General features: G+C 44.3%; 1 protein-coding gene and 1 long non-coding RNA gene across 5 annotated transcripts in view; one reads left to right on the top strand and one right to left on the bottom strand.

Annotated features, from left to right (window-relative positions):
- Positions 1-12,921, bottom strand: part of TRAF3 (TNF receptor associated factor 3) — an 89,698-nt gene that overhangs the window by 44,154 nt on the left and 32,623 nt on the right. For 3 of the 4 annotated variants that reach the window (XM_083615127.1, XM_083615126.1, XM_083615125.1), the window contains 2 exons: positions 9,508-9,627; positions 1,115-1,373 (listed from right to left, as the gene is read on the bottom strand). In XM_083615127.1, coding sequence (XP_083471253.1) covers positions 1,115-1,353 — 239 coding nt within the window. In that variant the 5' untranslated portion in view covers positions 1,354-1,373; positions 9,508-9,627. Of the gene's footprint in view, positions 1-1,114; positions 1,374-3,368; positions 3,426-9,507; positions 9,628-12,921 lie in introns of those variants that run through there. The other variant, XM_083615128.1, reaches the window with a different exon arrangement.
- LOC310766821 lies at positions 2,608-3,492 on the top strand. The gene is made up of 3 exons (XR_014550426.1): positions 2,608-2,775; positions 2,853-2,953; positions 3,411-3,492. It is a non-coding gene; the product is annotated as an uncharacterized lncRNA (long non-coding RNA).

Below are 12,921 nucleotides of genomic sequence, written 5' to 3'. Positions count from 1 at the left end.
CCCTTCCAGCCCTATGATTCCATTATACATATATCCAGGAAGAAATAACTAGACTTTATCCTTTATTTGCAATAAAACAGCACTTTTGTAGGACTCAGTAAGATTTGTTTCTGATGCCTGCATATTTACAGTGATGGATCAAGAAGGACAAGAAACCTAGGTGCTGCACAATGAGCTTAACAGCAGTAGCGAGCAATTAACAACTGCCTAAAACAATATTGCAGCCCATCATTCCAAAAGCTCAGAGCCACTAGGAAGGCCCTAGGGCTTGGTGTCTTCTTCACTTCCCTGTTTTCTTCTACAGCTATATAATCGTTGACGTTGATGTTTCATATCTATCCGGCAAAATACGAAAATGTCAACTCCTTCGTTTCTCTGGACTATTTCTGAACCGGCAAATAATTTATGGTAATGTTATCAGCATCATCTTACAAGAGATGCAGTTTAAAATTAGCTACTCTCTCAGGTGTTTCAAAACTCTTTCTTTGGTCTCTGGGGAAAATATAATCCCATTCTTTCCAACTATCTGTCTGTCATAAAACCACAGAATTGTAGTGTTGCAAGGGACTGTGGGGGTCATCTAGTCCAACCCCTTGCAATGCAGGATTTTTTTGCCTAATTTGGGACTTGAACCCACAACCCCGAGATGAAGAGTCTCATGGTCTACCGACTGACCTATCCAGTCTGTCTTCTCTCTCTCTTTCTCTCAGTAACATGTATCAAGCACTAACTAAGGAGCAAAGGAGTTTTGGTTGGCCTTCACAGTCAACCAAAATATATGGTTCCCCTAAGTGAGGTGGGGGGCAGAATCTCATACCTGGTGTCACATAGAGCACTGTTTTCTGGAATGCCTCTGAAGTCCAGAGTGAGGTCACAGGGGAGCCCACCTGCCCACTTTGACCCAATTAAAAAATGACTGGTGAGCTCATTTGTGGATTGCTAGATATAAAACTAATCCAGGTGTTTGCTCTTTACTTTATGCATACATATCATATTCAACATGCAAAGTTACTTCATGCCTAGAACTTGACCACGAAAGGATTTAGGTTAGAAAGCCAGCACCTTGCCTTCAGTACCGTTTTACCCCATTGAAACAATACCAGGAAACACTAACCTTAGCAAAGCATTCATACAGGTCTCGCAATACCGATGCCCACATTCTGTCTGCTTTGGATTGCACAAAATGAGGTGGCACTTTTCACATTTGTATTTGTCCTCCACTGCATTCACAAATTTCTCTTTGTAGCCACCTTGTTCGGGCACGTAAATGGATGGCACTGGGCTGCGGTCGGGATTTGCCTTTTGGACCAGTTCCACTGACACCGGGGGATCTGTTTTCTTGCTTGCGTCCATGTTGCAGTTGATAAATATTACTAAAAGAAAACACATATCCACACATGCATGAAGAGAGAGTCTTGTACCCACACAATTCAGATGAGAAACAAGTGCGTATTTCATGCAAACATTTGTCTAACGTTCCTCCAACACCATGAGCATCGGAACATATTGAGTACACAGAAATATGCAAAAGCACTTCCCTCTCCTTCCTTTGAAGACAAAGTGCACACATGCAGATTCACTATTCAAGAGCTGCAGCAGCAAGTGGTGATTTGCATGCATGGAAAAGCAGCTTCAGACAAAACTCCTGTATCATCTATCGCCTCATACACAATGCGGTTGTTCCAGCATTCAGTTGCAAACGACCAAATGAAAAGTCACCAACTTGTGTCATTGGTGGGGATCCTGCAGCCCTGATTAGGTCCATCAGACCGCTTACCTGAAGCCACAGTCACCTGCCCTACACCTGACATCAGGTATTATGTTAAGGTGTGGTGCAGATAAAGACACAGCTCCCTGCTGAAAGGAAGGTTTGAAGACAACTGCAAAGCCATTCCTTTTATTCCAAACTATGCTGGCAAAGGAAACACATCACCTGACTTCAAGGTGATGCAAGGTATTGACAGGTGGGTGGCCAGGTTGCAGCCCACCAACCAGATCCAGTGCCCCCACCCCACCCCAGCTTACACTGAAGATGTTGGAATTTGATATAGGTGCCTAGTCTGAAAGTAGTAAGAACCGATTAAGCCTGAAATATACTTATTTTATCTAATATATTTATACGCCACCCTTGGAAGCAGACTCGTTCAAGGTGGCTTCCAAAAAAAATGCCAATTAACAATACAGGCGCAATAAAATATTAACAGGTCAGCAATTAATATGACTTAGGCCTCCAATTTTTGAATTATGGTGCTGGAGGAGACTCTTGAGAGTCCCATGGACTGCAAGAAGATCAAACCTCTCCATTCTGAAGGAAATCAGCCCTGAGTGCTCACTGGAAGGACAGATCCTGAAGCTGAGGCTCCAATACTTTGGCCACCTCATGAGAGGAGAAGACTCCCTGGAAAAGACCCTGATGTTGGGAAAGATGGAGGGCACAAGGAGAAGGGGACGACAGAGGACAAGATGGTTGGACAGTGTTCTCGAAGCTACCAGCATGAGTTTGACCAAACTGTGGGAGGCAGTGGAAGACAGGAGTGCCTGGCGTGCTCTGGTCCATGGGGTCACGAAGAGTCGGACACGGCTAAACGACTAAACAACAACAGACCTCAAATATTTGAACGGACAGCTCCTGCCCTACAAACCCTCTCAGGTTGTAAGGTCAACAGAGGGGGTCTTCTGGGTAGTCCCACATCCCTCAGAAGTTCAGGAAGGGTGGCCATGAAGAGGGCATTCCCAGTGGCAGCCCCTGAGTTGTAGAATTCTCTTCCCATAGAGGTGTGTCTGACATATTCAACTTTTGGCAAATGTTGAAGAGGCACCTCTTTGACTACCCGAGATGTGTGTGTCCTCAGGGCCCATCCTATTCCTGTGTCTGTACTGCATTTCAACCGTATTTATAATTCTGAATTTTAAACTCCTGTCATATGCCCCAGGACCCGCTGGTGAAGGGCAGGTAATAATCATCAGCATCATCCCAAAACTACTAAAATATGACCAAAAAACCCCCCAACGATAGTCAAAACCCTAAACTAAAACACCTTCTGTGGAAAGCCAGCAAGAAAAGATGGGTTCTCCGACATTTTCAAAAGGCCTAGAGTGCTGGGTCTGCTGGGGCCCAATTGGCAAGATCCTCAATGAAGCTGGCAACACTAAAAACCACAAGGAGTAGCCAATATTCTCCTTAAGCTCATTCACAGCCCCAAAGAGTTAGGGTCATTACGAAGACAGCGAAGAACAACAGAAGCAGTAGGCTATCTACTCTGTAGCCTCCATTGCCTCTAGCCCTATTCTGTCCGAGAATACGGTGTTAGGAGACTGAAATATAGTAGCTGTCAACATACTACTGCAGAAACATCTGACCTGGTTACCTCTTGTTTATCTCTCTCCCTGGCCTTCCCCTTCTGTCCCAGTTCCACACTTCAGTCAACTCAGAATGCCTTGCTCTTAGATCAAGGTCGGCCAGTTCCTCAGAGGCGATGTAACGAGATCTTCTTACAACTGACAGCTAGAGGGCATAAATTAAATTTCCTGCCATCGCAGCCTTCCCAACAGTCTGCGCTGTCACCAGAATGCCTTCCCTCCTGACTCCAGCCTACTAAGCATTCCCGGAGGGCGAAGAAAAATCACATTTCGAGCCGAGAAGGGTAAAAGAACCAACGTACATCTCCACTGCACCTCAATGGCTACAACCTTCTTGGAGCCATTTCTATTCCCTCTGTTTAAATTATTGTGAGCCACTCTTGATGCTAGTCCCTAGACATAACTTAGCATGTCCTTGGTGTTAAGCAATGAACAGTAGCAAACAGTTACACACTGCAAAAAATCAAAGCTTATATTAAAAGCCGTTATAGAATTCCCTTCCCCTCATGCCAAATCCGAGGGTGCACGGCCATTTTGTTTCCCAAGACGTTTAATGGTTGCTAACTTATTTTGATCAGGGCTTTGGCTATGTTAACTGCTTCCCAAAGAGGCTGCTGCTGCTGACTTGAATAGTTCTTGTTCTTGTTTATCGCTTCTTTTAATTTTTTTTAAAATTAATATTATCGCTTCTTTTTAATTCGTTTGCAAATTCAAAGGAAAAAGAAGAGGGAAGAGAACTTTTTTTAAAAAAATTAAACATAGTATTGTTATTACGTTTGTGTATTTTCATTTGAAAAAAATTATTAAAAAATCAGTATTTGTGGTTTTTAAAGAAATTACAAAGACTTCACAGAATGTAAAATGTTATGGGAACTTTAAACAAAAAGGCAGGATAGAAACTATGCAAAATAAATAAATATAGGTGATAGATTATGGAAACAAACAGCAAACTCTTTATTAGAGGAGCAGGCTTTCTGCACCAAATGGAAGTACTCACTATCTATCCAGATATACTCTCTTCAAATCCTCTGCTCTCTCATTCTTAAAGGTAAAGGTAAAGGACCCCTGACCATTAGGTCCAGTCGTGAATGACTCTGGGGTTGCGGTGCTCATCTTGCTTTACTGGCCGAGGGAGCCGATGTTTGTCCGCAGACAGTTTTTCCGGGTCAGGTGGCCAGCATGACTAAGCCGCTTCTGGCAAAACCAGAGCAGCGCCCAGAAATGCCATTTACCTTCTCGCCGGAGCGGTATCTATTTATCTACTTGCACTTTGATGTGCTTTCAAACTGCTAGCTGGGCAGGAGCTGGGACAGAGCAACAGGAGCTCACCCCGTCGCGGGGATTTGAACCACCGACCTTCTGATCAGCAAGCCCTAGGCTCAGTGGTTTAAACCACAGTGTCACATTTTGCTAATGCTTGTACAGTCAATATACACCCGAACCCATTTCTGGTAATATAAGAATTCATCAATATCCCATTCATACACAAGCTTCCCATGCTTTGCTTGGGTTGCCTTTCAATGGCTAACCTTGTTTAAGATAAATTTTTTTCATCGAATGTGTTTAAATCAGGACTACTTTGCTAGAAGAAGAAGAGGAGGAGTTTGGATTTGATATCCCGCATTTCACTCCCCTTTAGGAGTCTCAAAGCGGCCAACATTCTCCTTTCCCTTCCTCTCCCACAACAAACACTCTGTGAGGTGAGTGAGGCTGAGAGACTTCAGAGAAGTGTGACTAGCCCAAGGTCACCCAGCAGCTGCATGTGGAGGAGCGGAGACGCGAACCCGGTTCACCAGATTATGAGACTACCGCTCTTAACCACTACACCACACTGGCTCTCTAGAGAATTAAAAGCAAATGAAACTGGGTTGTTACACAGTGCTTGGATTAAATACTACATCTGCCTCGTGCAGAATCTCATGCAGAATTCATGTGGCGTTTGAAGTGTGGGTATTTCTGCAGAAAACGGGAGAAAACCCAAGCACTGGTCACTGAGATGGCACCTGTGATCCGCCGCATGTTCAGCTTATGTCACTCTTTGCCTCTGAGGCTCCTGATTCGGCGGTACCTGTTTTATGGCGGGGCAATTTCATTTTAACATTTTAACACAAGTGCACCCCCCAGACAATTGCTCATTTGAGTTGAATCCGATTAATAGTCATATGTTGCCTTAGAGCCAGGGCGGAGAAACAGATCCGATCACAGGACCGGATCCTGATTTCCTCAAACTCCAACTCTGACAAACCCCTGACTGACACCTGTCAAAAGTTCAGAGGAGGGGGGGGTTACAGCAACCTCCTTCCGAGATGCTCCCTGCAATTGCCCACTGGCTGATCACAACTTGGAAGTCATTAGAGACAGGGAAAAGCTTATTGAAAAAGGAATATTTTCTCCTCTGCTGAGAAAGCGGTTTGTATTTAATGGACTTCCTCCAGTGCCTAGAATATAAACTCCTTCCTCTGGGAAGAAAGAAAAAGATGCTGTTTTCCTTTTCTTTCCAAAGGTTGCAGTTTGTATTCAAAGCTCTGAAGGAAGCACCATGAATGCAAGTCGCTTCCTCCAGCCCCCCGCCCCCCTGCTATGCTAGGGAGTTTCCAGAGGATTAGAGCAGTTTATCCCAGCTGATTTGGGCAGCTTTGGCTGCGCAGGTCTCTCTTAAAGCTCTGACAATCAGCAAGGCTCTTCAAGGAGCCTTGCAAAGGGGCGTGCAGACTTTCTGGCCCAGCCACGATTTTACCTGTTCCACACCTGACATCACATAGGGCATCAGGTGTAAGGCTTGTGGCCATGTCTACCTGGTGGGCCAAATGGGAAGGGCAGGCCAGCAGGCCAAAGGTACCGCACTCCTTTCTTACAAGTTAACAGGCAGTGTATAACTTACATTTCAAAGAAAATAAAATAATTTATTTCTAGTCCCTTTTTATGGAAGAAAGAAGTATTATTATTTATTAAATTTGTATACCGCCCAATGCACGCAGGTCTCAGGGCGGTTCACAGCATAAAACCACAATATACAGTGGTACCTCGGGTTACATACGCTTCAGGTTACATACGCTTCAGGTTACATACGCTTCAGGTTACAGACTCCGCTAACCCAGAAATAGTGCTTCAGGTTAAGAATTTTGCTTCAGGATGAGAACAGAAATCGTGCTCCGGCAGCGCGGCAGCAGCAGGAGGCCCCATTAGCTAAAGTGGTGCTTTAGGTTAAGAACAGTTTCAGGTTAAGTATGGACCTCCAGAACGAATTAAGTACTTAACCAGAGGTACCACTGTAGAAGCATAAAATATGTGATAAAAAATAAAAACAAGAACAACCCTATATAGTCATACCTCATGCTACATTTGCTTCATGTTACGTTCTTTCAGGTTATGTCCCGTGGTGACCCGGAAGTACCAGAAAGGGCTACTTCCGGGTTCCGCTGCTCGCCCATGCGCACAAAATGACATCACACGCATGCGCAGAAGCGCCGAATAGCAACCCGCGCTTGCGCAAATGCGCCGCTGCGGGTTGCGCTCTTTTCATGTTGCGAACGGGCCTCCAGAACGGATCCCGTTCGCAACCAGAGGTACCACTGTAATTCCTCCATCCTCAGCACATTTTCGAAGGGCATCAGATGTCAATCAGCCAGAGGCCTGGTTCAAGAGGAAAGTTTTTGCCAGGCGCCTAAAATATAATGAAGGTGCCAGGTATACCTTCCTGGGGAGAGCATTCCACAAATGGGGAGCCACTGCAGAAAAGGCCCATTCTCGTGCTGCCACCCTCCAGACCTCTCATGCTTAAATAGCTGTGCTTAAATGAAGCTGCCTCATAATCTGCCCTCTCGATCACCTATCCCATCTATAGCAGGATATTAGCAAACATGAAGCACTTTTACAAGAGCTCCAGTTACAGATAGGTAGCCGTGTTGGTCTGCCATAGTCAAAACAAAAAAAATAAAAAATAAAAAAATTTTTCCTTCCAGTAGCACCTTAAAGACCAACTAAGTTAGTTCTTGGTATGAGCTTTCGTGTGCATGCACACTTCTTCAGATACACTGAAACAGAAGTTGCCAGATCCTTCTATATAGTGAGAAGGTGGGGAGGGGTATTACTCAGAAGGGTGGTGGGAATGGGTGGTTGGCAGATAGCTGAGATGAGCCTGTTGACGACTCTTAACGACTGCAATAGGTCTTACAGGAAAAAGCAAGGGGTGAGAAGGTGAAAAATGGCTTTGTCATGTATAATGAGATAAGAATCCAATGTCTTTGTTCAGACCAGGTGTCTCCATGGTTTTAAGTTTGGTAATGAGTTGCAATTCAGCAGCTTCTCTTTCCAGTCTATTTCTGAAATTCCTTTGTAGTAATACAGCTACTTTAAGGTGCTACTGGAAGGAAAAAAATTTTTTTACAAGAGCGTTTTGCAAAACCAAACCAAAGCAAGAATTTCCGTGAAAACTGGAGAAAGCATATATATTCAGTTTCCTCTAGTCCTCCTCACTACTGCTGCCACCCCTTGGTTTTGCAACATCTACTTGTCTGTAAAAAAAAAAAAAAATACCCAAAATTTCAAAAAGAACGGTAGACGGGACAAAAGCTGTCCCTCTCCTTCCCATTTTCCACTCCCAACTGCAATCCTTCAAGCTTGCCTTTCATTTAAAAAATAAAATAAAAGAAATTGAGATCAGGAGGGAAGAGATCAGGAACTGTGCATCGTGTATGGTTTGGCCCTGAGGAGAGGTGGGCAGGTCAGCGGCTGATTTAGGGACTCATCAGAAGAGGTTGTTAAGAATTCACCTGAGCAGATGAGATCACCAAGAGAAATAAGCGTGGGCTTAACAAGTTTCTCCACTCCTGAATAAAGCATAAATTGGGGAAGAGAAGGTGACTAGAGAAGGCGATGAAGAAATGGTTTTACAATTGAGGAGAATTACAGAGAGCGCAGGATGTCAGGGGCAGAAAGAAGACAGCCATTCAATGTTTAATAGACACGCAGCAATCAAAAGAAGAAACAGGAAAATAGCACAGACCCCCCCCCAAAAAAAACCCCTCCCAAATAGCAGTATTTTGTCATATGGAACTAAACAACTTGATACAAAAAGGAAAGTGGTAAAACACTGCTATTTGGAAGAGTTTTCTGCTGCTATATTTTTTATAAGTGCCTATTCACAGAGGCTCAGAACCAAATTCAGAAAGAGCAGCCTACGAGGGCTTTCTCTAAGCTTTAGGCAGCTTGATTGTCAGCTGGCAAATCATGTTTCCTATCAACTCAAGACATGGCTCCTCAGGGTTCCATTTTATGAAATAGCATATATTGGCTATCGATTTCCAGAAAACAGCCAGAAAAAATGCACCAGTAAGCTATATCTCAGCAGGAAGTAGTGCTGACATACTAAAGACTTTGACAGGAGGCAGAAAAGTAATGCAAGGTGCCCAGGAGGAAGAGAACTTCACCCAGGTGCCACCCTGGATTCTTGGCTGCGATGGGAAAAGGGTGAGATTGTCCACAAAATTTGGAACCGACTAAAAATATGAATAAACAATTCAGTATAATTTGAACACTACACTTACAAAAGAATTAATCCAGAAAATGAAAAAATTGCACTCATATGGGTCTGTATAGTTAAAGCTATGGTTTTCCCAGTAGTGATGTATAGAAGTGAAAGCTGGACCATAAAGAAGGCTGATCGCCGAAGAATTGATGCTTTTGAATTATGGTGCTGGAGGAGACTCTTGAGAGTCCCATGGACTGCAAGAAGATCAAACCTCTCCATTCTGAAGGAAATCAGCCCCGAGTGCTCACTGGAAGGACAGATCGTGAAGCTGAGGCTCCAATACTTTGGCCACCTTATGAGAAGAGAAGACGCCCTGGAAAAGACCCTGATGTTGGGAAAGATGGAGGGCACAAGGAGAAGGGGACAACAGAGGATGAGATGGTTGGACAGTGTTCTCGAAGCTACCAGCATGAGTTTGACCAAACTGCAGGAGGCAGTAGAAGATAGGAGTACCTGGTGTGCTCTGGTCCATGGGGTCACGAAGAGTCGGACGCGACTAAACGACTAAACAACAACAGTATGCCTCTATACCACCAATATTCTTGTTTCCCTACACAAAATTTATTCATTAAATTTGTATACTACCATTTCTCCCCAAAAGGAGCCCAACAGCTTACCTGTATAATGGCAGACCAAAGGGGCAAGGACATCTACGTTCGAACAGAGAAGAAAAGGCAACAAAAAATGAACTGTGAATCCGTTTCCCAGTTGATACTGTCAAATATTGACTCCTGTAACTTAAGAGACAAAAGAAAACTCATTTTAAGTCCACGTGCAAAATTGAGATTGAATTTAAAATCACAAAAACCTCCGGAAAATAGGGATAGGACCTTGTGAAATTTGGTTCTCTTAATTTCTTGTTTTTCCAAGCTTAAAAATCCAGTTTCCCACATTTCCATAGCAATCAGCATTTTATTTTTTTAAATCCCCATGAAAACTCCGTACACATTTTTAACTAAGGCACGTGTTTTTGCAAGCAATTTCCCCAGAGCTTCAAAAGGCGGCGAGGAGCAAAATGTGCCCCCTAACAAATAAGCCTGGGGCCACCAACCCTCTGGCCCTCCCCACACAATGCCACTGCATAGATTTATTGATGACAAACATCCTAGCAGAACATAAAAGGACAATGTCTTGCAAAAACGAAACAGGGGAAAAACCCCTGATACTTTTCAATCAGATGCCCAAGCGTACTTTGTACTTGGCAAGCATGAGAACAGATTTTTAATGATCACAAGCAGTGCTACTTCCAGCACAGTTACAGATCTCGATCAAGACTGATAGGTTTAGGTGTGTGCTTTATGAATGTCGTTTAGGAAAGCAGGTCACAGGACCAATGAATCATGTAGCCTTGCAGCTTTGCATATCTGGCTCACATTATCCTTCGTGGAGCCCCATGACGAAGACATGCCCAGGCATCCTGAAACACAACGGCAAAATCGACACCTCCTAGTTATAAAACAGAAGAAGCAGCTACACCTTACGCAGGAAGAACCAAGAGTTCAAAAGGTCTCACTTGTGAATAACATATTCACAATCTCACCTCCTTTCCCCCCCCCCCCCACATTCTGTCAGAATTGCTTTTCTGCGAGGGGAAGAATTTGAATTGTCACAAGAAATGCATCTTCCCTGCTCCACTCTAATGTATGTGAGTAAATCGGGATAGCATCAGTGCCAGATTTACATATAAACTAAACAAGCTATAACTTAGGGCCCCACTCTCTTGGGGGGCCCCAAAAAACTTAAAGGGAAAAAACCCTGGATGTACATTTCCAAAATATAAGATAAAAAACAAATAAAATAAAGCCTACGTACAGCAACAGTGTTTTGTGTTGTGTAGGCTCCTATGATGTAAGTCATGGGCCCTGCCTGCTAGCCTGCTCCCTAAAATATCACTGGTTTGCTCATTTCTATATATAGGGTGCCTACACTCTGCATGTGCAAATGGCTTTAGATACCTATTAGTTACATAAATTACCATATAGCATATATTCAACACAAAAAACAGCAGCAATTTGTTATTGACAAAGGACAGCTGAACATATAAAGGCCCCATTACCTTCAGTAGCTTAGGGCCTCATCAAACCTAAATCCGGCCCTGGCTAGCATGCAATGTTGCAAGCCTAATCGAAAGGACATCGTTATGTTTGCAGGTGCACAAACACACCTCTGCTTCCCCAGGTAAGGATCAAGCCTTTGCCAGCTTTCAACTGAAATGCAGGTTTAAAAGCCTAAGCTTTCTCAACAAGTCTTGTTTGAATGCTTTCAAAACAGCTTGGCGGGCGCGAACAAACCACTCTCCTCCACTTTCCCATCTCTTCCTGCTACGAGGTCCCAGAAAACGATCTTTGGGGCAGAGAAGAGATGGGTAGGGCAGGTTAGATAGCAGCAGTGAGCACTCCCCAAAACCCTAGCCAAGTGGCATTTCCTGCAAGGAATGGGACCCTCTGTCCCAGAAACCCCAACAGAAATGACTTAATAGCATAGGCTTTGCACCAGGGATTCTAAATGACCTTTGGAGGATACTTCAAACAAAAAAAAACGCATTTTTTGTAGCAGACAGTGCCAAGAGCAAAACAATACTGTAGGTTTCTGTGTGTGTTTAATGGCTACTTCTGAAAGACGCTTAAATCGTGTTACGGGGAGAAACTGGGCTGCCTCCTTGTACTTAGTCCTGCAATAAGTTTCTCTAGTGCTGCAGGTACAGTGGTGACTTTCTAGTAAGTATAAATTGCCCAGCTTGACATCCTTGCCTTCAACATTTTAGGTTATAGTTCATTCCAAGGGATTCAGTAATCTTTCTACCCACCCTTCCCAGCAAGATGCCTTTCAATATTTTGGCTGCAAAGAACAAAGCTGTTCGGCTGAAAAGAGTATGTTCTAGCAAGCAAAACATCTGAAATGTTTCAAAGAGAACCTTGATCCCTTCCACTGGTTTAGACTAAACTTGCAGTACTACTATCGAAAAGTGTACTTTAAAACAAATATATATCAGTGACTGGGACGCAGATGGCGCTGTGGGTAAAACCTCAGTGCCTACGACTTGCCGATCACATGGTCGGCGGTTCGAATCCCCGCGGCGGGGTGAGCTCCCGTTGTTCGGTCCCAGCTCCTGCCCACCTAGCAGTTCGAAAGCACCCCTAAGTGCAAGTAGATAAATAGGTACCGCTTTATAGCGGGAAGGTAAACGGCGTTTCCGTGTGCTGCGCTGGTGCAGGCTCGCCAGAGCAGCTCCGTCATGCTGGCCACGTAACCCGGAAGTGTCTTCGGACAGCGCTGGCCCCCGGCCTCTTAAGCGAGATGGGCGTGCAACCCCAGTCGGTCATGACTGGCCCGTACGGGCAGGGGTACCTTTACCTTTATATCAGTGACAGCAGCCCAGCGAATATAGCACACGTATATTTCCACTAGCTCTGACAAGAAGAAGAGGTATTTATTTCACTTAACTTAGACCTGGAACGCCTTTACCATAGTTTGCCTAAATGTGGCCTAGAAGCAGTAAGAGTGCCTGGTGATTGATTGGGTCTTAGTAAACCATAGACAGAAACATAGAAGGGTCCTCTAGTCCAACCCCCTGCAATGCAGGAATATAAGATCAGCTGCTTCTGCTGCTGAATGGAAAACTACATTCCCATTCACTGCATATTTCCTTTTAAAAAAAAAATTCAGGGAGCATATATCTCAACTGATATTTCTACCTGAAGGAGCATCTCCACCCCCATCGTTTGGCCTAGACACTGAGGTCCAGTGCCGAGGGCCTTCTGGCAGTTCCCTCACTGCGAGAAGCCAAGTTACAGGGAACCAGGCAGAGGGCCTTCTCGGTAGTGGCACCCGCCCTGTGGAATGTCCCCCCACCAGATGTCAAAGAGATAAACAACTATCAGACTTTCAGAAGACATCTGAAGGCAGCCCTCTTTAGGGAAGCTTTTAATGTTTAACAGACTATTGTATTTTAATATTCTGTTGGAAGCCGCCCAGAATGGCTGGGGAAACCCAGCCAGATCGGCGGGGTATAAATAAATTATTATTATTAT

Source organism: Podarcis filfolensis (genome assembly GCF_964270895.1).
Source record: "Podarcis filfolensis genome assembly, chromosome: 1".
Lineage (NCBI taxonomy): Eukaryota > Metazoa > Chordata > Lepidosauria > Squamata > Lacertidae > Podarcis > Podarcis filfolensis.
This window is presented reverse-complemented; position numbering and strand designations above follow the sequence as displayed.